Consider the following 27,238-nt stretch of genomic DNA (forward strand, 5'->3'; position numbering starts at 1 on the left):
GCGCTCTTCCTACCTCAGCCCAGGACCCCGGCGCGCGCTCCCCGCGCCAGGGGAGGGTGACGCCGCCGGCGTGAGCCCAGCCAATGGGGCCTCGGGCCAGCCGGCGCGGAGACCGTCACACAGGTGGGGCGGGTGGAGCCTGGGCCTCTTGCGGGGGGCCCGAGAGCAGCTGGGGTTGGGACCCCAGAGAGCGTCCCCCTCGCAGCCCCAGAGATGGCGCGCGGTGCTGGACTGAGCGTCCTGAGAAACCCCTTTCTCTGCTGGGCACCTTTGTCCGGCGGGCCTGCCGCCGCCGCGGCGCGAAACGAGGGCGCCTGTGGTCTGTGGTTTGCCTTCCCAGCTGCTGGAATCGGGGTTGCAGGAGAATTGCGGCTCTGTCTCTGGGCCCGCGCGTGGGCTTTCCTCTGCATCTCCCTAAACCCTGTTCTTCTCTCTGCTAGAATACAGCTGAACTCGGGCCAGTCCTTCCTAGTTACATTGCTAAAACCTTCTTGTTGTCTGCATCACCTCTTCCCTCTATTACTGTAACCTCTATGCCTCTGGCCGCTGTGCGTGTTATTTTCTAATCTCTTTCTCTTTCATCTTATCCCCAGATACCACTGCTAACATCATTCTCCTCCTCCAATCTTCCTTCTATCAAATCATCCTTCCCTTCACTCTCTTAATTGCCTGCCTGTATTTCACAGTATCTAATTCAGGCTCCTTGGATTTTCTTTCAAGGCCCTATATAATCTCAATCCTGCCTACATCTCTGTTCTTATCTTCTGTTACTCTTCCCCTTTCCATCCTACTACTCTCACATCAGGACTTCCTTTGGCTTCACACCTTCTTTCATGTTATACCTTACACTTAGAACAGTTTCCCATTTCTTGTCTAACAAACCTTCTGTGGTCATCTCCAAGAATCTTTCCTACATTAGAGTTTTCATCAATGATTCTTCACACCCTCCTTTACCTGGACTGTTGCCCTGCATTTTGCTATTGTCTGAACTGGATCCTGATCCTGCAAATGATTATACACATAACTCCACACTGAGAACACTTATGTGTGGAATGGGACACCCAAATACCCCAAAAATCTGTTTCAATACAGGAAAGAACAGACACTGATTGCACACTTTAGTTGTCACCTACCACCCCATACTAGAACCCATACAGGTATCATCAAACAAATACAACCCATGCCTGATGGGGACCACATCCTGAAAGAAATCTTTCCCAAACCACCTCTTCTGTCCATCAAACAACCCCCCGGCCTTTCTAAACTCATCATCAGAAACAAGCTCCCTAGAGACTGGGACACACCAGCTCAAATCAACACCAGAACACCAACTCAACACAACTGCCAGAACAACAGATGCAAAACCTGAAAACATATCTCCACTGCTACAATGATCACTACTTCATAATACCACCTTTTAAGATCCATCGGTCCTACATAGCCCTATTACAACATGTGGTGTAGCTCATCCAGTGCATCAAATGCCTCAGCAACAACTATATGGGTGAAACCAGACAAGCACTATGGTATTGAATGAACTCACACAGAAAAATTATAAAAGACAAAAACACCTTGTCACCTGTGGGCAAACACTTTTCACAAAAAGAAAAGGAGTACTTGTGGCACCTTAGAGACTAACAAATTTATTAGAGCATAAGCTTTCGTGAGCTACAGCTCACTTCATCGGATGCATTTGGTGGAAAAAACAGAGGAGAGATTTATATACACACACAGAGAACATGAAACAATGGGTTTATCATACACACTGTAAGGAGAGTGATCACTTAAGATAAACCATCCCCAGCAGCAGGGGGGGGAAAGGAGGAAAACCTTTCATGGTGACAAGCAAGGTAGGCTAATTCCAGCAGTTAACAAGAATATCAGAGGAACAGTGGGGGGTGGGGTGGAGGGGAGAAATACCATGGGGAAATAGTTTTACTTTGTGTAATGACTCATCCATTCCCAGTCTCTATTCAAGTCTAAATTAATTGTATCCAGTTTGCAAATTAATTCCAATTCAGCAGTCTCTCGTTGGAGTCTGTTTTTGAAGCTTTTTTGTTCAAGGATAGCCACTCTTAGGTCTGTGATCGAGTGACCAGAGAGATTGAAGTGTTCTCCAACTGGTTTTTGAATGTTATAATTCTTGACGTCTGATTTGTGTCCATTCATTCTTTTACGTAGAGACTGTCCAGTTTGGCCAATGTACATGGCAGAGGGGCATTGCTGGCACATGATGGCATATATCACATTGGTAGATGCGCAGGTGAACAAGCCTCTGATAGTGTGGCTGATGTGATTAGGCCCTATGATGGTATCCCCTGAATAGATATGTGGACAGAGTTGGCAACGGGCTTTGTTGCAAGGATAGGTTCCTGGATTAGTGGTTCTGTTGTGTGGTGTGTGGTTGCTGGTGAGTATTTGCTTCAGATTGGGGGGCTGTCTGTAAGCAAGGACTGGCCTGTCTCCCAAGATCTGTGAGAGTGATGGGTCATCCTTCAGGATAGGTTGTAGATCCTTGATGATGCGTTGGAGAGGTTTTAGTTGGGGGCTGAAGGTGATGGCTAGTGGCGTTCTGTTATTTTCTTTGTTGGGCCTGTCCTGTAGTAGGTGACTTCTGGGTACTCTTCTGGCTCTGTCAATCCCGTAACCCACCCAGCAATATAGTTAATCTATCCAACTATACTCTTAGCCAAGCAGAAGAATCTGTCCTATCTCGGGGCCTCTCCTTTTGCCCCTCCACCCCCACGAACATCATACAGTTCTGTGGTGACCTAGAATCCTATTTTCGACGTCTCAGACTCAAGGAATATTTCCAACACACCTTTGACCAACATATTAACCCACAGAGACCTTCCTGCCAACACTACAAAAAGAAGGATTCTGGGTGGACTCCTCCTGAAGGTCAAAACAGCAGCCTGGATTTCTACATAGAGTGCTTCCGCCGACGTGCACGAGCTGAAATTGTGGAAAAGCAGCATCGCTTACCCCATAACCTCAGCCATGCAGAACACAGTGCCATCCACAGCCTCAGAAACAACTCTGACATCATAATCAAAAAGGCTGACAAAGGAGGTGCTGTCGTCATCATGAATAGGTCGGAGTATGAACAAGAGGCTACTAGGCAGCTCTCCAACACCACTTTCTACAAGCCATTACCCTCTGATCCCACTGAGAGTTACCAAAAGAAACTACAGCATTTGCTCAAGAAACTCCCTGAAAAAGCACAAGAACAAATCCACACAGACACACCCCTGGAACCCCGACCTGGGGTATTCTGTCTGCTACCCAAGATCCATAAACCTGGAAATCCTGGACGCCCCATCATCTCAGGCATTGGCACCGTGACAGCAGGATTGTCTGGCTATGTAGACTCCCTCCTCAGGCCCTTCGTTACCAGCACTCCCAGCTATCTTCGAGACACCACTGACTTCCTGAGGAAACTACAGTCCATTGGTGATCTTCCTAAAAACACCATCCTAGCCACTATGAATGTAGAAGCCCTCTACACCAACATTGCACAGAAAGATGGACTACAAGCCGTCAGGAACAGTATCCCCAATACCGTCACGGCTAACCTGGTGGCTGAACTTTGTGACTTTGTCCTCACCCATAACTATTTCACATTTGGTGACAATGTATACCTTCAAATCAGCGGCACTGCGATGGGTACCTGCATGGCCTCACAGTATGCCAACATTTTTATGGCTGACTTAGAACAATGCTTCCTCAGCTCTTGTCCCCTAATGCCCCTACTCTACTTGCGCTACATTGATGACATCTTCATCATCTGGACCCATGGAAAAGAAGCTCTTGAGGAATTCCACCATGATTTCAACAATTTCCATCCCACCATCAACCTCAGCCTGGACCAGTCCACACAAGAGATCCACTTCCTGGACACTACGGTGCTAATAAGCGATGGTCACATAAACACCACCCTATATCGGAAACCTACTGACCGCTATTCCTACCTACATGCCTCTAGTTTTCATCCAGATCATACCTCTCGATCCATTGTCTACAACCAAACTCTACGATATAACCGCATTTGCTCCAACCCCTCAGACAGAGACAAACACCTACAAGATCTCTATCATGCATTCCTACAACTACAATACCCACCTGCTGAAGTGAAGAAACAGATTGACAGAGCCAGAAGAGTACCCAGAAGTCACCTACTACAGGACAGGCCCGTTGCCAGCTCTGTCCACATATCTATTCAGGGGATACCATCATAGGGCCTAATCACATCAGCCACACTATCAGAGGCTCGTTCACCTGCGCATCTACCAATGTGATATATGCCATCATGTGCCAGCAATGCCCCTCTGCCATATACATTGGCCAAACTGGACAGTCTCTACATAAAAGAATGAATGGACACAAATCAGACGTCAAGAATTATAACATTCAAAAACCAGTTGGAGAACACTTCAATCTCTCTGGTCACTCGATCACAGACCTAAGAGTGGCTATCCTTCAACAAAAAAGCTTCAAAAACAGACTCCAACGAGAGACTGCTGAATTGGAATTAATTTGCAAACTGGATACAATTAACTTAGGCTTGAATAGAGACTGGGAATGGATGAGTCATTACACAAAGTAAAACTATTTCCCCATGACATTTCTCCCCCCCACGCCACCCCCCACTGTTCCTCTGATATTCTTGTTAACTGCTGGAATTAGCCTACCTTGCTTGTCACCATGAAAGGTTTTCCTCCTCCCCCCCCCCCCCCCCCGCTGCTGGTGATGGCTTATCTTAAGTGATCACTCTCCTTACAGTGTGTATGATAAACCCATTGTTTCATGTTCTCTGTGTGTGTATATAAATCTCTCCTCTGTTTTTTCCACCAAATGCATCCGATGAAGTGAGCTGTAGCTCACGAAAGCTTATGCTCTAATAAATTTGTTAGTCTCTAAGATGCCACAAGTACTCCTTTTCTTTTTGCGAATACAGACTAACACGGCTGCTACTCTGAAACCTGTCACTTTTCACAAAGTGATCACTGTATATCTGACCTCTCCGTCCTCATCCTCAAAGGAAACCTGCACAACACCTTTGAAAGGTGAGCCTGGAAACTTAAATTCATAATTCTGCTGGACGATAAACACCATGGACTTAGCAGAGACACTGGTTTTATGGTTCATTACAACAACTTGTAATACACCTTGCTGCCTACTAACCCTTCATTGTCCTATGACTTCAAAGGTATTAATTGACCATTCTAAGTGGTCTCCTACAACATGTATGAACTTAAGATTAACAATTTGTCCTACCTTTTATTTAGCTTGGACACTCTAGTTTCCTTCTCCAGACCTGAAGAAGAGCTCAGTGAATCATCTCGATAATTTATCCCTTCCTCCAAAAAAAGTTGGTTCAATAAAAGATATGACCTTATCCACCCTATCTCTCTCATATGCATAGTTATTCATGGGTGTAAATGTTTGCAGGATCAGGGCCTTAGGTTGTAAATTCTTCGTGGCAGGGACCACTTCTTAGTCTAAGGCCCAATCCTGCAAAGACTTAGACCAAGTCTACATTATAAACTTACATCAGTATAATGCCACCCACGGTGTGAAAAATCCACACCCCCTGAGCAACGCAGTTATACCAGCCTAATCCCCAGTGTTGACAGTGCTATGTCCACAAAAGAGCTTCTTCCGTCAACATAGCTACCAGCTCTCATGGAAGTGGATTAACTATGCCAACGGAAGAAGCTTTCCAGTCAGCATAGTACTGTCTTCACTAAAGCACTACAGAAGCACAGTTGCACTAGTGCTGCTTCGCTGCTGCAGCTTTTTAAGTGTAGACCTGCCCTTAGCAGTGAGCTTGACTTTGCTCACTGTGAGGAAGCAAGTGGGACAACTCGCATGATTAACTGGGACTTACATGATTGACTTCAATGGGACTAATCACCATGCATAAAAGTAAGCACAATCTGGGCAGAATCTGCAGAATCTGGGCCTACGTTTTGTAAAGTTCAGTGTATGTTTTTGGCGCGATATACATTAATAATATTACAACATTAACTTGTCCTGTAATTTTGATACCTTTTTGGTGACTTATTCACTAGGAATTTCATGAATAAATTACAGTTTTTATTTGTTGTTATAATAAGACATGTTTTAAAAGGACACTGTCAAAAAACTTAGCCCCAAAATGTAGATTTTTGTTTTAACAAATCTACAGAAAAGTAATATGAATATAAAATTATGTAATCAATTTTTAAAAATGAGAATTTTTTTTGTTTTACACTTAAGTATTTCCCTCCAGTACTCAGGACCAATCAGAGGGAGGGCCAGGAGGACCATTTGGCCTGGGCCTCAAGCTCAAAGGCGGCCTCAAATTTAGACACTTGTTAATTTTTTGGCATTTGATAAGTTTCGCAACTTGTTTTTATGCGCATCCCAGTCAGACCAAAATGTGACACACTCTGTCAGCTTAGAGCTGAAAATTTAAGCAAATAAGAGATGAGATTTGGTAAAACACATAATTTTTTTGTAAACTGATATAGATTTTGTCTATTAAAGAATTTAAAATGTTCATAAATATTAATAAAAATATGTCGGTTCTGATGGCATAAGATTAGACCATGATGAACATGTCCTCTCAGATCAGCTGATTATATAAACAAACCACTACTAGTGGCTGGTGCTGGATCAAGTACATGTTGAAAGGTGGAGAATTGTTACATTTTAGTGTCTTTATAGTTTTACATCTAGTTGACTAAGGGATTATTTATGTGTGAGAATTCCTCATTTTTATCTTCATATGATAGCTAAAATTGGTGACTGGTTAGTTGGTTGAGCCTAGCTTGGTAGCTTGGCCATCATCATAGACTTTTGTAGTCTATTGGCCCAGATTCAAGGTGAAAATTTGTGAGGACAATTTTGTACAGTGAGTTTCGTGAGGACACGTATTTGAAATGTTTGGACATTATTCCTCTGTCTGTGTCTGTGTTTACTATATATATGTCATTCTTTTGTCTTCAGCTCTGTCTGTTATATTATACCTTGCGTGCTTGAGTTTTAATTCAGTGATAAGGATAATAACCTGTCTGACTGTTTAATTTTGTGTTCTTAATTAGTATTCCTTCATTTTAAGTCTTTTCAGCATTCGTGTACCATTCAGCATTTGTGTGCATGTTTACAGAAGAAGATTTCAAGTGTAGATAAGCTACTTATTTACAGCAGAATATTTCAAGTGTGGATAGGCTACATATTGACCAGATAGATCACTATGAAGAGGAGACTTGAAAGTGGTGCAAGCAACACACAGCGAAAACAACTGAATGAAGCAGCAGCTAAGAGCTCAAAGCCAATAACTTAATTTCTCAAACCACTGGAAAACACACCTTACCCAACAAACAATGCTACAGATAATAAAAACTCTGCAACTGCAACAGGTGATATTTCAATCCTAATACCTGGACATGAGGACAGTAGCCAAGAAGGAGATGTGCCAACAGTAACAAATGCAGCAGAAGAGCCTGTGTACGATCAAGAAACTCAACAGCAACAAGAAGATGTAGATCTTACACAGCAAGAGCAATTCATGAGTACTGCAGGTTTGACTGTGACAGACATTGGAATTATTGACCGGAGCAATGCTGCCCAAATGCAATCTTTTCTTCAAATTAGTTGTTTTGAAATTCCAAGTAACATTCCACGAGATGCTAATAATCATGCTTTCCCTACTTGTTTGCTGACAAAAACTTTTCCAAATGATGAGACCTGCACAAGAGACTGGTTATGCTGGAGTATGGAAAGACAATCTCTGTACTGTGCACCCTGCTTCATTTTGAACAAAAGTGCTGCAAATGCATCAGTTCTCTCTGATCAATCAGGATGGAGCATCAACAAAGGTTGGAGGAAGTTGAAATATCGAATGCCATCACATGAGAGGTTTCAGAGTAGCAGCTGTGTTAGTCTGTATTCGCAAAAAGAAAAGGAGTACTTGTGGCACCTTAGAGACTAACAAATTTATTTGAGCATAAGTTTTCATGAGCTACAGCTCACTTCATCGGATGCATTCGGTGGAAAATACAGTGGGGAGATTTATATACACACACAGAGAACATGAAACAATGGGTTTTATCATACACACTGTAAGGAGAGTGATCACTTAAGATGAGCTATTACCAGCAGGAAGGGGGTAGGGAGAAGGAGGAAAATCTTTTATGGTGATAATCAAGGTGGGCCATTTCTAGCAGTTAACAAGAACATCTCAGGAACGGTGGGGGGTGGGATGGGGGGGAGAAATAACATGGGGAAATAGTTTTACTTTGTGTAATGACCCATCCACTCCCAGTCTCTATTCAAGCCTAAGTTAATTGTATACAGTTTCCAAATTAATTCCAATTCCGCAGTCTCTCTTTGGAGTCTGTTTTTGAAGTTTTTTTGTTGAAGGATAGCTACTCTCAGGTCTGTAATCGAGTGACCGGACAGATTGAAGTGTTCTCTGACTGGTTTTTGAATGTTATAATTCTTGACTTCTGATTTGTGTCCATTTATTCTTTTACGTAGAGACTGTCCAGTTTGACCAGTGTACATGGCAGAGGGGCATTGCTGGCACATGATGGCATATGTCACATTGGTAGATGCGCAGGTGAACGAGCCTCTGATAGTGTGGCTGATGTGATTAGGCCGTATGATGGTGTCCCCTGAATAGATATGTGGACAGAGTTGGCAACGGGCTTTGTTGCAAGGATAGGTTCCTGGGTTAGTGGTTCTGTTGTGTGGTGTGTGGTTGCTGGTGAGTATTTGCTTCAGATTGGGGGGCTGTCTCTAAGCAAGGACTGGCCTGTCTCCCAAAGATCTGTGAGAGTGATGGGTCATACTTCAGGATAGGTTGTAGATCCTTGATGATGCATTGGAGAGGTTTTAGTTGGGGGCTGAAGGTGATGGCTAGTGGCGTTCTGTTATTTTCTTTGTTGGGCCTGTCCTGTAGTAGGTGATTTCTGGGTACTCTTCTGGCTCTGTCAGTCTGTTTCTAAACTTCAGCAGGTGGGTATTGTAGTTGTAAGAATGCATGATAGAGGTCTTGCAGGTGTTTGTCTCTGTCTGAGGGGTTGGAGCAAATGCGGTTATATTGTAGCGCTTGGCTGTAGACAATGGATCATGTGGTGTGATCTGGATGAAAGCTGGAAGCGTGTAGGTAGGAATAGCGGTCAGTAGGTTTCCGATATAGGGTGGTGTTTATGTGACCATCGCTTATTAGCACCGTAGTGTCCAGGAAGTGGATCTCTTGTGTGGACTAGTCCAGGCTGAGGTTGATGGTGGGATGGAAATTGTTGAAATCATGGTGGAATTCCTCAAGGGCTTCTTTTCCATGAGTCCAGATGATGAAGATGTCATCAATGTAGCGCAAGTAGAATAGGGGCATTAGGAGACGAGAGCTGAGTAAGTGTTGTTCTAATTCAGCCATAAAAATGTTGGCATACTGTGGGGCCATGCGGGTACCCATCGCAGTGCTGCTGATTTGAAGGTATACATTGTCCCCAAATGTGAAATAGTTATGGGTGAGGACAAAGTCACAAAGTTCAGCACCAGGTTAGCCGTGACATTATCGGGGATACTGTTCCTGACGGCTTGTAGTCCATCTTTGTGTGCAATGTTGGTGTAGAGGGCTTCTACATCCATAGTGGCTAGGATGGTGTTTTTAGGAAGATCACCAATGGATTGTAGTTTCCTCAGGAAGTCAGTGGTGTCTCGAAGATAGCTGGGAGTGCTGGTAGCGTAGGGCCTGAGGAGGGAGTCTACACAGTCAGACAATCCTGCTGTCAGGATGCCAGTGCCTGAGATGATGGGGCGTCCAGGATTTCCAGGTTTATGGATCTTGGGTAGCAGATAGAATACCCCAGGTCGGGGTTCCAGGGGTGTGTCTGTGCGGATTTGTTCTTGTGCTTTTTCAGGGAGTTTCTTGAGCAAATGCTGTAGTTTCTTTTGGTAACCCTCAGTGGGATCAGAGGGTAATGGCTTGTAGAAAGTGGTGTTGGAGAGCTGCCTAGCAGCCTCTTGTTCATATTCCGACCTATTCATGATGACAACAGCACCTCCTTTGTCAGCCTTTTTGATTATGATGTCAGAGTTGTTTCTGAGGCTGTGGATGGCATTGTGTTCTGCACGGCTCAGGTTTTGGGCAAGTGATGCTGCTTTTCCACAATTTCAGCCCGTGCACGTCGGCGGAAGCACTCTATGTAGAAATCCAGGTTGCTGTTTTGACCTTCAGGAGGAGTCTACCCAGAATCCTTCTTTTTGTAGTGTTGGCAGGAAGGTCTCTGTGGGTTAATATGTTGGTCAAAGGTGTGTTGGAAATATTCCTTGAGTCTGAGACGTCGAAAATAGGATTCTAGGTCACCACAGAACTGTATTATGTTCATGGGGGTGGAGGGGCAAAAGGAGAGGCCCCGAGATAGGACAGATTCTTCTGCTGGGCTCAGAGTATAGTTGGATAGATTAACAATATTGCTGGGTGGGTACTCCTTTTCATCACATGAGAGTTCAACGTCACACAAATAAAACTATGTTGCATGCATCCGATGAAGAGAGCTGTAGCTCACGAAAGCTTATGCTCTAATAAATTTGTTAGTCTCTAAGGTGCCACAAGTACTCCTTTTCTTTTTGCGAATACAGACTAACACGGCTGCTATTCTGAAATATGTTGCATGGAAATCAGCCAGTAGGGCAGCATCGGCTGAAAGTTCAGTTGAGAATTTACTTTTGACTGAATTCTCTACAGAAACTAATAACTGGAAAAAACTTCTTGAGCACATCCTGAATGTCATCCTTTTTCTTTCAGAACAGGGATTGGCTTTCTTTGGTTCCAGTCAAAGTATTGGTAATCGTGCAGATGGATACTTTCTAGGCATAGTTGAGCTCCTCAGCAAATATGACCCACTTTTATTAGAGCATGTTAAACGTATTTGAGAATTGCAAGAGAGACAAAAGCACATGCAAGTCCATTGTCTCTCCACACGCATATAAAACAAATTTATTGAGCTATGTGGGTCATTCATACAAACAACAATTCTTGATGAGATTTGAAATGCCAAGTATTTTTCAATCATTGTTGATGCCACTCCAGCTTGTTCTCACAAGGAACAGATTACTGTGGTTATTTGATATGTTAAGATTGTAGACAGCTCAAAATTTTCAATTGAAGAAAGGTTTATTTTGTTTGATAATTTCACAAGAAAAACTGGAAAAGAAATTGCTGCTTGAGTATTAGCAATTCTAGAAGGTTTTTAGTTAGATTTTCAAGTCTGCATTTGTTAAGCCTAAGACAATGGATCTAATATGGCTGGGAAGTACAAAGGTGTACAAGCAGTTCTGCTTGAGCATAATTCAAACTGTATTTTCTCCAGCTGTGGAAATCAGGCACTAAACCTTGTAGGAGTTTACTGTGCTGAATCATGCAAGGAGGCAATTACTTACTTTGGAACTGTTCAGCAAATGTACAATCTCTTCAGTAGCAGTCCACAAATATGGGAAATTCTGAAGCAATATCTTCCTGTTTCACTGCATGGGATGTCCAAAACTAGATGGTCTGTACAGATTGATGGTGTTCAACCAGTTGCGCAGCATTTGAATTCAGTGAGAAAGGTTTTAAATGAGCTTGAATCTCTCAATCTCACTGCACAGGCTCGAACTGAACTTCAGTCTATTCAGAAGCACATGTCCAAATTTGAATGCATTCTGGTGTCATCTTTGTGGATGAAGCTACTTAAAATGATCCACCAAACTAATCTGGTAATTGAAGCACACAATGCTACACTTGATGTTGACAGGGATAACATTGAAAGTCTTATCAATGACATTCAACAGATTCGTGAACAATGGGATGCGATCCTGACTGAATTATGATACCTACGGACAGATTTCACGATGCATGATAGAAAGGGGCCATGACCGGGAAACATTGCAGTGTAGGGTAAAAATGAAGGAGCTGCGGAACATCTACTACAAGGTGCGGGAGGCAAACTGCTGCTCTGGTGCTGTGCCCACGAACTGCCGGTTCTACAAAGAGCTGGATGCAATATTCGATGGTGACCCCACCTCTACTGCAAAGGCCCCTGGATACTTTGTTGGCTTGCATACCAGTCAAGATTGGACCAAGCCAGGAGGAGGAAATCTTGGATGAAGAGGGGAAGGGGGAACCAAGAGGCAGAAGATGACTTGGAGGCCAGAGATGGATGCAGTCAGGAGCTCTTCTCTACCCGGGAGAAGGCTAGCCAGTCACAGCTGTCAGATCTTGGCGATATGCAAACAGGAGAGGAGGCCCTGGTAAGTGGATCTGATTTTGGGAATTGCTGTAGTGAGTTGTTGGGGGCAGGAGGGTTGCAGAAAGCAGGCTTGTCTCCCACTGCATGCCTAGTTTGAGTGGCAGGAACAGGCTGTTGATAGACTCGCTCACTTTACAGGCATCTCCCTCAGAGATGTCCAGGAAACTCTCATGGAGATACTGGGCAATCCACTGCCGTAGGTTCCTCGGCAGAGCTGCTTTGTTTCTTGTCCCATTAACGGTAACTTTCCCATGCCATCACAGGCATCGGGGGACCATTCTGCACAAAGGCAAGCCACATAGGGGCCAGGCGAGAAGCCGCAGGCTTGGAGAAGACCCTCCCTTGATTCCCTGATAACCCTCAGCAGCGACATATCTTCCATAATGAACACCTCCTGTGGAAAGTGTGGGGACAGGAATGATTATCAGGTCCCTGCTACAGTGCTGGCTTTCCCCAAGTGCCACGTGCCCAATGTACAGCAGGGTCCGGGAACAGAGATTTACCCTGCCCCTGTGGCTACTCACCATTTTGGGGGTCTTGTGGCTAATGTGTGCTTGCCTGGGGTCAAACAGTTAATGACAGGTGTGTGAGTACTGGCTGTGTTTTAAAACACTGAATCAATGTTGTCTGTGTTGCAAACAATACTGCTTCTGTAAAATTTAAACTTCACAGAGATGACCTTGGGAGCCCAGCCTCCTTCTTTGTTATCAGCGGCAGAACGGCTGTGCAGAATTAGAAAGCAGCCAAGAAGAACTAAGGAGGACTTTCTCCGTGAGGTTATGATGCACTCTGCCATCAAGAAACAGGAATTGAAGGAGTGGCGGGACAGTGACAAGAGGGACCTAAAGGGGAACACAGCATACCAGAAAGAAGCCATGGAGCACCTCTTAAATGTTATGGAGCGCCAAGTGGACACGCTCCAGACGATACTAGCTCTTCAAACCGAACAGCACTGTGCCCGCTCTCTCCTGCAACTGCTGTCACAAAACTCTTTCCCATGCGCCCCCAACCACAGCGCCAACACACTGTTAGCAACCTCCCGGCTCCACTCTCTACCCGCAGCTTTCCACTCCTCCCTCCTCACAGTCCAGCACTGTGGACTCCCACTACCCACTGCACTCAACACCCATTCCTCTGCAGTTTGGCCCTGCTGAAGTACAGCACCCATTGCATTGTACTCCAAAGGAGAAGGTTGGGTATGATCCCTGGACATACACAAATCTGTAGCCGTCCCGGGACCCCTCCTCCTCTTGAGACCTTTCCATCCTCCTCCCTGCTGATTAATTTTTTCATTTGATTCTCTCTTCCAGTTGTTGTCTTTTAATAAAATAATTGTGTTTGTTTGAAAGCAATCTTTATTCTATTAAGTGAAAGCAAAAAGAGCACTGCAAAGCAACATACAATTATGTTAAGGCCCCTTCTTGCATCATGTGCAGTCACCTCCTAGCATTCCAAGCACTGCAATCTCAATAGCAACAAATATTAGTGGCTTTCAGCTTCAAATGGCTGCCTCGAGGCATCCCTGATCTTTATGACCATGCGCTGTGCCCCTCTAATAGCCAACCAACACTTTTTCCAGGATGGCTTGCTCACAGTTCAAACTCACTATCGCTAAACCAGAACTCCTTATTTTTCCTCCTAAATTGTCTTCTGTGCTCTATTACTGTTGAAAACACCACCATCCTCCTCACCTTTTGTCCTCAAAAGCTTGATTCCTTCAGAGTTTGCTTTCTGTTTGTCTGTTTGTCCAGGTTTTTGTAATGTCACCCTTTGTGGTCATCTCTGAATACCTTCTGAAGAGTTGCACACCATACTTACAGCTGTCCCATAGCTTAAATTTTCTTTCAATTTCTCCCAGTGCAGTTTAAGATTTTATTTCCTCCTTTCCCCCTTCTTTTACTCCTCTCTTTCTTTTCACAACTTTTTATTCCCCTTCCACCTCCTCTCTACTTCTTTGTTGGTTTTAGTTGGGGATTTGGGAAAGCCAAGTCAAAGAAGTGAGTTTTATACTTCATTCTTAAAGTTTTGAAATTAGTAGTTATTAAAAAAGCTCTGGTGCCAAGCAAGTCTTGTTGCCTGCTCTCATGAATTTCATCCTTGAGGATGATAGTTTCTGAGGTATATAGCTTCTAAGGGAGAATGTTATCTGAGAAAGTGAGAGGCTCTCTGTGAAATACCTAATCTCAGTTTCATGGAAAGCTTTAACCTTGACTAGGTATTCTATGGGGAGCAGTGTAGTGAGTTAAGCATAGTTATTTATGCTCTCAGTGACTGATATTACTGAGGAGATTGGATGCTGCATTCTGAACTAACTGAAGCTTTTCAAATGCAGAGTATTCATGTCCAGATATACCAAATTGCAGTGATCTAGCCTGTAGGACATGAAGGTGTAACTGAGCATGGTCAAGTCATCATCTGATAACATGGGGCACAGTTTTGTAGGACTCTGTTGCAAGAAAGTGTATTTTGTAACTGTAGGTATTTGAGAAGCCAGAAGTATTAAAGAGTGCAAAAGAATCCCAATGATGTGGACTAATTTGACATTCTGGGAGCATATTTCTTGGAGAAAATATTATCTTTCAGCAATGGATATTTGGTTTCTAAATTTCTCAAGTGATGTAAAACCATATCTGGGTCATATTTCTTCTCCACTCCCTCCCCATCATGGTTGGAACCTACTTGTTCTTTTAATGATGTAACCGCTGGCCCAAACTGGGGTATCAACAAGGGATCAAACTTGGGACCTAAATGCATCAGCCTCTACTGTCTGAGCTAGAAGATGTTTTACTCTTAGCTAAGACTGTAGTAGGCTCATCAAGCACTAGCTGACCTAGCCACCACCAGAAGGGCTACTCTGAGCAGGCAGGGGTTACAATGAAACCATCTTTCCAAATCACCCATTGGTCTGAACTGAGCTTCAATGAAGACTAAACATACATACCATAATTGTGTGAAGCTCAGCAGTGTTCCTGTTCCACAGCAATTACATCCAGCATGTCAGTGTTGTAATTCATGAACATGCTTTGAATGGTCTGTGTGAAGGACCACTTGTACTTTGTGTCATCCTTAATAAATTATGTGTTTTAATGGGGCTTGTATTGTTTTGAGAGAGGTAAATCTGGGCATACAGAGAAAGAACCTGTTTTATTAGCAGTGGCTCAAGCAACTGGCTGCACACACTCATGTGCTGCTCCAGTCCACTTTGAGAATCCCAGCGGAATTTGGTTTGGTTTTTAACAGTGATTGCATTAAAGCAATGGTTCTCAAACTTATTTGATCAGGCCCCCCTTCTGTGTATCTGTAGTTATTTATGCCCCCTCCACTGGCAAGTACATATACCACCACCCAGCTCTGAAGGTAGAACAGAGAGCAGCAGCTGCAGACTGGGTGCCCAGCTCTGAAGGCACCAGCACAGAAGTAAGAGTGGCAATGCAAAAAGTGATATTTGTCAATATCACTTTTCACAGCAGACTTAGTGCCCCTATTGCCACCCTTACTTCTGCGTTGCTGCTGACAGCTGTTGCCCTGCTGCCTCCAGGTGATTGAATGGGGGGGGGAGAGCCCGGGCTCCAGCTGACCCCTTTATCCCCACTTCTGGAATGTGCACGGCCCTTCTGCACAAACCCCAGCAACCCAAAGCTGACAGTCAGAACTCTTTAAAAAAAAACAAACAAAGAAAAACCACACAGGTTGCACCTCCTTTGATACATTCCTGTGCCCCATAGTTTGAGAACCGCTGCATTAAAGGATACCATACCATTCCAAAACATATGTTGTATATCCATTTTTATCACATTAATTGTATTATTTTATTGTATTTTATTTGCAAAATGCTACATTTTGCATACCTTCCCATGACCCCATTGGGTCATTTCTGAAACCTCCCTGAGGGTCAGAACCTGTACTTTGGGAATTGTCTTCAAAGTGAAGGAAAGCCACAAGTTCGAGTGACTAACTTAGCTGTGAACTGGTCATGCACATCTCTGAAGGTGCAGAGAGCACTATCTCATTCACTGTATTATAAAGTATACACTGAATAAGGCATGGCTCCCTTCCTTCCAATATTCCCTCCATAGGGCATATTCCATTCACTTGCCTTACCTTAGCCCCAAATCTTAGGATACGTTCTGCCTCCTTCTTCACCATCATCTACTGCATCCACAACATCCTTTCCACTCCTACCCTCCTTTTATTTCTTCTTCCTTCAGAGTCAATAGCTAAAGCTCAACCCTCCCACACTCAGCCAGTTTTTGAGCAGTGAATAGGACAAACGTGCAGGCATATGTGAACTGTGTTTGAGAATATGTGAATCTAATTCTATGTTGAGCAGCCTTTGCATGAATTTACAGGTGCAATTCCCAACTTTTACAGATTCAGATAATATGCATTATTTTGATAAAATCATCCTTAATGAATAAAAATATCCATGTTCCTGACTTCTTGAGAAAATGAGGAAGAGGTATCCTAATTCTTCCAAATCAGAAGTAAAGAATTCCTGCAGATTTTTCCAATTTTCCCCTAAAATACTGTATTTGTTAGTACTGCTGAGTAAGAGCAAACTCTGACCTCATCCTAAATGTCTGGCAAAGTGTGCTCACATTCCCTGACTCCAGTGCCAGCGCAAACATAAGGTTCAAAGGGTGCCTAGCTATGTGTTGAACTAAAAATCACATGGGGACGGTTACAGTGTAGATCATTAGTTCTGAGCTATTATTTTATATGGTTCACCATCAACATAGCGGTGAAGTCACCCAGATCAGCTTAGGTGACTGAGATACCAGGTCAAATGGGAATTTACTCATCTCTTACAAGAAGTATATCTGATTTAGCAGGTGCTACATCTGTTTCCATACGCAATTCAAGGTATTGGTTTTAACCGAGAATGCTCAGACGCTCTGGGTCATGACTAGCTAAGAGGCTGCTTCTCCGCTCAGTCATCCTTCCCAGCAGCTGAGATCAGCTAAAGAATTCTTGTTCCATCCCCAGATTTGAATCCTGGGGATTGAATACAGGGGAACATCCTTGGCTTTGGAACTCGCTCATCCCCAGCCTTCTGGAGACTATGAACTTCTAGGGAACAGCACGGGACTGATCTATTGGATCGAATATGTGCTTGAAGGTGGTTTGGATATACGGGGATTTTAAAAGATGAGTTAGAATGAATAATAGTTAAAGGGACTAGTTGCATTAGTAAACTAAGCAGAATTTGATCCTATGTATGTAGCTAAGGTATAAGTTATGGAGTATATGATATAAGCATTTTAGCAAGTGAAAAGACGTAGTGTGTTGTATGTGTGTGGATACTTAAAAAAAAATCCCGACATTATTCTAATCACGTTGTCCTCCCAAGGGTAACAGAGCTGCACACTTTTAATCCAAACGTCCCTTCCTTCCCAGTTCTGGTATTTTAAACATTCATGTTGTTTGATAGTTCTAAAAAGGCTCTGTTTTTTTTTAGGAAGTGTCTCATGTGTCTGCTAGTGAACCCAGGATAGAATACCTGCCGTGGTAATCATTCATGCCCAGGGATATTCCTGCTAATGACGCTGGCAATCTTACCCTGCATAAACAGAAGGACAAAGGCTGATCCGAGTCTGAGTTATTGTGGATCATTACGATTATTATTTTGCGAGTATTACTGCAGGCTGGGTGTGGGAGGGAAACTATTGGGAGATTTTGTCATTTTTATTCTTTTGCGCTGCATTTTGTAATTGTTGTAGCAGTGCCGCGGCCTTAGGAGAGGTGCCCTAAAAGAAATACAAATGCATTCAGTACATTTACTATTTTGCTGCGTCTCTAGGGCCTCACAAACTTTTTACACGCTACGATTTTCATGTTGTTTTGCTGTTGCAGGTTAAATCGTGCTTTTGCCCGTGCCCCATTCTCATCTCTCCCACTTTATGTCTGTATTGTCCCCTCCCTTTCACTTATGCAGCCTACCTTATTTGTGCACCCTCGTTGAAGTCAGTGGCAAACCTTCCATTAAGCTAAAGGCCCTATAAGCGAACTAAATGGGAACTGCATAAAAACTGAATGATAGAAACAAGAAAACAAGCCTCACTCTGGATAGTAACCCCCCCCCCCCCCCGGACTAAAATGGGACTATTTCTAGGAGTAAGGCTTTGCAGGTTTGGGTCTATAGTTTCTCTCCTTCTCTCAGTCATACCCTTGAGACCATGATCGTTGAAGTCAGTGAGGATCAAGGAACATAAGGCAGAATTTGGCCCAATTTTGACTGCGGACGGTGTCTAAGTGGAAATCCTAATAGTTTCCTCTTGTCTAGAAGGTGGGTATAAAAATGATTAACCTGTCCACAATGCGACTGCTTCGGTTTGTTAGACAATATCAGGGTTAGCAAATACTCGAGAGATTCTTTCCTCAGAAATGGCCTGTTCATTGCAGAGGATGTTCAGTGTTATCAGCAGTCATGAAAATTCCTTAAGTCAGGACAAATAATTGTCCCTTTTTGCATTGTCGGTTAAACCTTTGCTGACACCAACTCTTCCCGGTTGTGAAACCTGCTTAGAAAACAAGTTTCCTACTCAGTGTATGTTCTGTATGGCAATCTCCTATTCACATTCCTGTATCAGTTGAAATATCCATATCGAATAAATGGCTGGAGTTGTTTGCTGTGAACGCTGAAGGCTGCATCTTTTCTTTTCTTTTCTTTTCTTTTCTTTTCTTTTCTTTTCTTTTCTTTTCTTTTCTTTTCTTTTCTTTTCTTGACTGTGGGTTTTCCAGAGGAATGCTTCCATTTAAATAAATGTACACAATAAATAATTGGGGACATATTTTACATTAATATAGGCTAGAAAGCAAGAATGTAATGAGTAAATGTATTTTCTATGGGTCTTATTGTGCCATCAAATTGAGGCAGAATTTGGGGAAATTCTGGTTACAAATCGATCGCATGATATGGCCCTATATTGTTTTAGCGAAGACTTTTATGTTTACATACTCTGCTGTCTAGAATGAAGTATAGAAATCGGTAGAATCATTGCCATTAACAGTTAATATCCAGATCTCTCCTGGATATCCAGATCTGTCCTGGATCTATCACGTTAAATAACAACACACCATAACTGCCTGTAGGAATTATATTAACATGCTGCATTACTAATGTACTCAGTTTCTAAAACCCTCTCCGATATTATGAACTTGTACAAAGAGCATTGTCAATAGAAGAATGAAGTGGTGGGAGCCCTTCCACACCTTGAAATTAGCATTTGACAAGTGTACAAAGAACAGACACTTAAAAGTCAATCAGAATTAACCCCGGAAAAAAGCTCAGGGATATAAACAAGGTAGTCTGGTAGTTTGTTTCCATAACAGCCCCACATATTTTCTCCAGTGGATTGCTATTATTTGCAGATACTTAGAATCAGATAAATTCCTGTGTTCTTCCGTTTAGTCTTTGCTTGTAAGCATTCTCATCAAACTTTTTAATGCAAACTGCACGTAAGGACAAAGGGCAAGATCTGAGCCATGGATCTGGAAGCAGGACTCCCTGTTGATTTCAAAATCGATAGCACAATATGGCCCAAAGAATTCTATTTAACTGCCCAGGCACCGGCGGTGTCTTTTCCTCTTGTTCCTGCAGCTGGCGCTGGAGCCAATCACCCCGCGGCAATGCTCATATTTCTGGGGTTGGGGACTAGGGCTGTCATCCTAGCACACTGTACTGAACAAACTCCAAAGCAAACTTGGCCGACCGGGATGGAGAGCTCACGAATACCCGTTTTCCGGCATGCCAGCATCTTTGCCGGTAGGTGGCATCCCTTGTCCGCGGAGAATCTCCGCTAAAGAGAGCTAGCTCCCTGAAGGGAGATCTGCAGAGAAGCAGCGCGATTTCGGCTCCGATGAGGAAACTCAACTTTGAGTTTCGCTGTCTTGTCTGTAAAAAGAGCAAACCATCAAATCGCTGGGCTGCCGGTTGTTTAGCAAAGAGCTTCTGTCTGGGCCCGACAGTTCTTCACGCCGAGCACTGCAGTTCATTTGACACATGCAAGGAGATGGACTTTGCTTTCTCCTTCTTTACCTGCAGTTTGATTTCCTGCACGAGCGAAACACAGCAGAGCTGTCCAGAGAACTGCAGCCAGGGCCTGCTCCCGAGGTTATTTCCCTGTTGAGCAATGTCTGGCGTTGTTTGTTTCATTGTCTTCTGTCACACATTTTTAGCTCAGCCTTTCTAAGTTTGGAAGGAAAGAAATCAAATATTCTTTTGGAGAGAAAAAAAGTCACCATCACTCTGAGGGATTGCAATAAAACCTTATCTTAATTGTCTGTAGTCAGAGCTGACTCACTGCCCTTCAGTAAGCCCCACCTCTCTTTCCTCGAGTGACAGAAGATGACTTTCAACATTTTCAAAGTGTGTAGGGAAGATACGTTTTAACCACCTGAGACAAAGGGGCTCAGGGTATGTGAATATTTTTTTCATCGGCTTGTGCATCAAAACCATGGAAATAGAATGTCGCGATACGGGTCAATATTAGAACACTGTTTTCTGCATGTGTTACGCATATAAAATGTACACAGATGAATCATGCACGGGTTTTGGCAGACAAGATAAAGGCAGGTATGATTATTTTTGCATTCTTATTTCTGTGAAGCTGGTGCCTGCCCACGAAAGTTAAACTCCATTCTTCTTATTTAGCTCTTTTTGGACGACTATAAACAGTCTGGAATGTAATAAAATGAGAAATACTAGAAGACAAAGAGAATTGAAAACCCCCCCACAAACTAAGTAACTAAGTAACTAACAAGAACCCCCAAATGTAAACACTTTTCAAGTAGGGAAACTTTATATAATAACTTGCCTTGGTACCCCAGACGGAAAACTATTTCCCCGCATAAACGATATTTCACTCACTATTTTTTAATACAACTAGAGTTACTTTATCATTTCTACAGAGGTACACCACATATTAGCCAAAACATAGCTATTGATTGAATTATTCTTTTGCTTTTGTAATTTTTTGTGGTATGCTCTTTTGGCTTCTCGGTAATGAACACAATGTAAATAGGATTATTTGGAAATACTAACACGGATTATGTTCACAAATCCATGAACCTGAGTTTGAAACAGTGTTGCTTGTAACTTTTAATTTAGAAAAGATATTGAAAATGTATTTGAATAAAATGTTATATTTATCGCCTTTGAAATATGCGTTATAGAGCGTAGTTATATTTTCTTTTCAAAATAATTGTAATCAGAATAAAATGACAACTTTTATATACTGTCCTACTTTAAAACAGATTACAATTTAGAGTTAATTCGGCAGAACTATGTATAATATGTATATTCAAGATGGTTCTTTTTCATGTCAGAGTGCTTAGAAGTGCGTTTATCATAATCTTTCCCCTCTAACGTCAGAAGTGATTCATTAAATGTGTGCGCCCTCTAATTGAGAGGAGTATGATTTTTTGTTATCATAAAATGTGTCGTCTGACATTGAAAAAAATCATGATTTTATTTGGAAATATAATTGTGTTTCACTTTCTTATTACTTTTGCTCCACGGCTCAAAGGCGAAGAGATTCTAAAAATACATTATTTTGTTTCTCCTTGCACGAGAAGGGGATTTCTCTCTTTCTGTGTTTCATACAACAGAAAGGGCTACACTTCTTCCTTTAAAAAAAGTCCTTAAAATCAAATATGAAAATAGTGGGGATATTTTTGATTCGGTTGACAGCTAGAGATATACGGTATGTGTGATACCACTCCTAAATGACAAATACCCCGAAGAGAGGAAAAAAGTGTTTTCTAAAAGTTTCTGCACGAAGAAGCATTTTCATTGGAGATTTAGAGCACTACCCCCATCCTGATGATTAGGAAATGTTCCTTCTACCAAAAGTTCAATTCAGATCCTGAAAATGCTCCTACCCTTGACTCGAAGACCGACTTTAATTTAAAAGGGTTCATTATTATATATAAAAATGTCTATATTTTTATCAGGCGAGTTCTCCTTTTCCCTTGTCTTCAATTGCAGTTACTGAATTAAAATCAAATGGTCTTCAGAAGAAATTCATCTGCAAAAACGACTATATTCCGCTAACATTCCGGTGAAAACAGAGGGTTTTGCATTTTCTCCTCCTGTGTAGTAAAACCGCAGGGAAAAAAAAGAAACCGTGTCCGCTGGGGGGGGGGGTCTCAAAATTCTAATGAATGAAACAGTAAAATGCAGATTTCCCTGCCACCCGTGGGATATTTGCATGGACAGTTCCTGTATTTGGGATTGCCTTGCTCCCTTTTTGGTGAGATTTCCCCTTCTCTTGGGAAGGTTCGAGCTACAAAGGACACCAAGGGCGTTCTGTTGCTGAAAAGCCTTGCGATTTGGGCAGTGACTTGGGTAGCAAATGTGTTCTCCAGCGACTACTCAGAATAACCCCAGCAACAGAAGTGCACTTTGGTGTTGCGGCACATGGAGGGCGGAGGGCGGGGGAGGAACTGCAACGGGATGGCACACTGTATATTGGGAAAGGCAGCAGGAAGGACTGCGTATTTCATTTTCCCAACCCTGACCTTTAGCAATGCGGGCAGTCGAGTTTCTTGGAAACATCAGGACTGCCGGGGGCGGCGAGTTTGTCGTGCCTCCCCCCGCACCCCCACCCCCACCCCCGGACTTTGCCTGCTCAGTGCTGGTTTGATTTCTCCGAGCAGGAACGCGCTGAGATGTTTCCCCAGTTGTGGCGCTGACGTCTGGAGCCATGTGATGGGCCCCCTTTCGCTATAAGGAGAGAAGAAAGGCCGCCCTCTTTTGGACTCAGCCCCAGCCTTTTCAAGATCTTTCCCAAGACTCTTCCCCCTCACCACCACCCCCAATACTAATCGCCCTCCCTCCTTCCCTGGATCCATTAATGTCCGAGGGCTCTTGCGAGGAGGAGAAAGCGAGGAACCAACTCGGGGGCGCAGCCGAGGGGGAGAGATTTCCCGCTGCCTGCTCGCCGGAGGCGGCTGCTGGCTGTTGTGTGTGTTGCTTGGTCGCACCGGGGCGGCAGATCCTGGCTCTGGCTGGGCGGATTCGCCGGCGGGAGCAAAGCAGGGGGACTCCGGCGTGCCCGGCAGCCGCGGCTCCCCGGCCCAGCCGCCCCCGATGAGCTGCTCCGCCAAGCCATGACTCTGAGCTCGGAGATGTCCGATGCCTCGGGACTGGCTGAGGAGACCGACATCGACGTGGTGGGCGAGGGCGAGGAGGAGGACGAGGAGCCCCGGCGCGGCGGGCGCCCCTATGCGCAGGAGGAGGAGGAGGAGGAGGAGGAAGACGAGGAGGTGGGGGAGCTCCCCGATGACATCTCGCTGCCCCGGTCCCCGGCGTGCGGCGGCGCAAGCAGCTCCCCCACCTCCGCCCAGCGCCCCTACAAGGCGGCGGCGGGCGGCGGCGGGGCCGGCAAGAACAGCCTGGTGAAGCCGCCCTACTCCTACATCGCGCTCATCACCATGGCCATCCTGCAGAGCCCCAAGAAGCGCCTGACGCTCAGCGAGATCTGCGAGTTCATCAGCGGCCGCTTCCCCTACTACCGGGAGAAGTTCCCGGCCTGGCAGAACAGCATCCGCCACAACCTCTCGCTCAACGACTGCTTCGTCAAGATCCCCCGCGAGCCCGGCAACCCGGGCAAGGGCAACTACTGGACCCTGGACCCCGAGTCCGCCGACATGTTCGACAACGGCAGCTTCCTGCGCCGGAGGAAGCGCTTCAAGCGGCAGCCGCTGCCGGCGCCCGAGCTGCTGCTGCGCGGGGTGGATCCCGGCACCTTCCTGCAGCAGCCGCCGCCCCAGCAGCCGGCGCCCTACGGCTACGGACCCTACAGCTGTGGATATGGCATTCAGCTCCAGCCTTACCACCCCCACTCCGCCGCCCTCTTTGCCTTTCACCACCACTCCCCGCCGGCCCGGCAGCCCCCCGCGAGCGCCGCCGGCAGCGCCCTGCCTCCGGCGGCTGCTCCTGCAGCGCCGCCAGCCTCCTTACTGCCAGCGGCGGAGCTGGCCAGGACCTTCCGCTACCCGCCCCAGCTTAGCCCGTCCCTGACTTCTTCTCTGCACGCTGCCAAATCCAGCAGCTCGGCTCTGGCCCGCTCCCCCTTCTCCATTGAGAGCATCATCGGGGGTGCTGGCAGCAGCTGTGCGTCCCAGTCGGCGGTGGTTCCCGTCTTAGCCCGCTCTCTGGTTTCTTCTTCCTCCGTTTCTTCCGCCGCCGCGGCCTTAGGGGCACTGCACCAAGGGACAGCCTTGTCCAATGTCGAAAACTTTACTGCTAGGATTTCAAATTGTTAACGATTTAAAGTCTTTCAGAAGGTAGGATTCGGGGTATATCCTTTTTTCACCTTCACGAGTTGAAACAGACATTGTATACAGCCGATTTGTGTCCTGCCACTTTGTTGGTCGGTACCTATATTTATGCAAAGCCAATTCTATATGCTGCATAGGCAGAAACTTTTGTTGCTGGAAAGTTGTATCTGATTCCTTTAAAAAAAATATCTCTAAACCATTGAAGTTCAGAGATTCTCAGGTCCAGGAATTCAAAAACAATAATGTACAAGAGAAATGAAAGGTCGTGAGGGTGGACAATAAAGCAATACTTCTTCATTTTAGTACACTTGTCTCATGTACTTTTATAAAAGGAAATTAACATGTTTACACAGAAGAAAGTCAAAATTATCCTTTCTTATTTTAACCTGTGTTTTGTATTATAATAGACATACGGAGTTTTTATTTTGTACTTTATGCTTATTCTTTACAAGGAATGTTGTTAAAATTACTGGCAAGTATTATTGTACTATTCTAATGTACATTTTTTATACATTTTCAAAAATAAATTTTTTAATTTTCAAAAAAGTCCCACCCATACAATTGGCTTTGGACATTCCCCTCCTTAGCACTCCTCCACTCCGCTCCCCCCCCCCCCCCCCACCGGCTAGAGTGAGAGTTCTGATTTGCGATTAGTAGAATAACAGAGAAGTTAATACAACAGTATCCACAATACTTTACAGCAAATAGTTATTTATTAAAGGATTTGACCAAGAAGAAAATCAGAATATGATTTTCACAGTCTAGCCATTGTCAACAATAAAAGTTAATAGAAAGTAAAAATATAAATGAGGGGAGGGGAGTAAGTAAATCTATTTGTTGTTGGAAGATATCCACTTCCTGCAAATTACAATGCTCTAAAACTAAAACTATTTGTATTTGGGTCAATAAATGTCGACTATTTTAATACTTTTGGGTGTGTTTTAAATCATAACTACATCAGTTTAGTTTTCAAAGAGTATGAAGGAAAATAAAAATAAATTCTATATAAACAGCTATTATGGGGAATTTTCACCTTATACTTTTAGGTTGGTGTAAAGATAATACGAGTACTTTCAGCTATATATATATACACTTTCAGATATATATATATATATATATATATCTCGTACAAAAGGTACATTTAAATATATAATATTTCTGCCGAAGCCATTTATTAAATATTCAAGTAATTTAAATAGGAATATATACATAAACGCAGTTATTATCATTTCAGATTTAGACAAAAATTAGGACACAAAGTCAGAATTTGAAAAACACACTTTTAAAAAATGGACCTGTGACTGAATGGAATATTATGAATTACAAACACATGAATTCCAAATCAGAGAGTTCGGTTTAAAAGGTATCCCCTGTGATTTTATTTCAAGCATATTTTAGCAGCTTAAAGAACAGAGTATCCTGATTTCCTGAAACGGAAGTTTTTTTTCAGTTATATGGTTTCACGTTTCAAGGTTTTTTTCGTCAGTTTACAGAAGGATAGTGGTCTGTGCTCTCCTGAATAGCTAAATAATGATTTTGTATTTTGTTTGTAGGAATGCGGTGTTAAAATTGTTTTTAATAAGTGGAATGACTGAACGTCTGGTCTCTGCTGAGCTCCATTTGCAGCATATAGATGAAGGGCCGCTTTGGGTCGCCTGAGTTTCTTAGAGAACAAAAGTATATACAGTCACATTTAATCTTTAATATCAGAAAAAAATCTCAAAGGCATCATATATTTGTCCTTGTAAGAAGACAGGAAAAATATTTTCCTTCATTATTGTTCACAAATGACCTACTAAATACAGGTTTATAAAAATTCCTGTAGAAGAAATAGGTCTACATTTTTCAGAATCATTTCAAGTCAACTAATGCAAGACATATTTGTTGCTGGAGTAATATATTGCACTTCGAGTAAATATGTGTTAAATCTCTCAAACACTGTACTAATAGAGTTTAAATTATCTGGCCTGTACCCTTAAAATCGTAGTTTAACCATGAATTAAACAGTTCATAGCAGCCCTTTAAAATACAGGCCAACATTTTCAAACGTGGGTGACTAGTAAGCTCCCAATGGGAACTGCAAGTTCTCAGCACATTTGGAAATCATGCTACTTTTATGTAGGTGTCTAAAAATGGATTTAGTAGCCTAACAGTAAGTAACCAATTTTGAAAATATTATCCATAGGAGTTAAGATTTTAAATTAGTCAGTGAAAGTTTGTAGTGGGGAAACAGGTCTATATTTATTAATACTAGACAGAGTTCTCAAACACACAGAATATTATTCATGCTTTTATTCTTCTTATTAGCAAGATTGTGCTTTTAGATGACAGAACATGTAAATCTCCACCCTTTATCGGTGGAACAGGGAAAGTAGCTTCAGGTGGGCCACTTCCCATTACTTGTTTCTTTTAGCTTCATAACAACAAAATCCAGGAAGAGAGCCATGTTACATGTCCATAAGGCTGTCTCCACACACACAGGTGTGTGTATGCCTGCGTGTTATTTTCCCCTTGGGTACCTTACCTTTCATGACAAAAGGTATATTAAAGGCTCCTTGCATATTTCATACCAGTGGTTTCCCTAGCATTTGAGCAGAGGCCTCCATTTGGAAATTGAAAGACATGATAATTAGTCGTTGGCAGCTAGAATTGAAATGACTTTCCGTCAC

At 43.5% G+C, this 27,238-nt stretch overlaps 1 protein-coding gene across 1 annotated transcript; it reads left to right on the forward strand.

Moving 5' to 3' along the window:
- The first annotated feature begins 1 nt into the window (after position 1).
- Positions 2 to 25,534, forward strand: FOXD1 (forkhead box D1). The gene is made up of 2 exons (XM_043515564.1): positions 2 to 123; positions 17,743 to 25,534. The coding sequence occupies exon 2, from the start codon at positions 23,397 to 23,399 to the stop codon at positions 24,552 to 24,554; it is 1,158 nt and encodes a 385-aa protein (XP_043371499.1). The 5' UTR covers positions 2 to 123; positions 17,743 to 23,396; the 3' UTR covers positions 24,555 to 25,534.
- Positions 25,535 to 27,238: the final 1,704 nt, after the last annotated feature.

This window comes from Dermochelys coriacea, chromosome 5 (assembly GCF_009764565.3).
Source record: "Dermochelys coriacea isolate rDerCor1 chromosome 5, rDerCor1.pri.v4, whole genome shotgun sequence".
Lineage (NCBI taxonomy): Eukaryota > Metazoa > Chordata > Testudines > Dermochelyidae > Dermochelys > Dermochelys coriacea.

What these genes read in the sequence shown, in the direction of transcription:
- FOXD1 (XM_043515564.1), top strand. Translation starts at nt 23,397, where the DNA reads ATGACTCTGAGCTCGGAGATGTCCGATGCCTCGGGACTGGCTGAGGAG.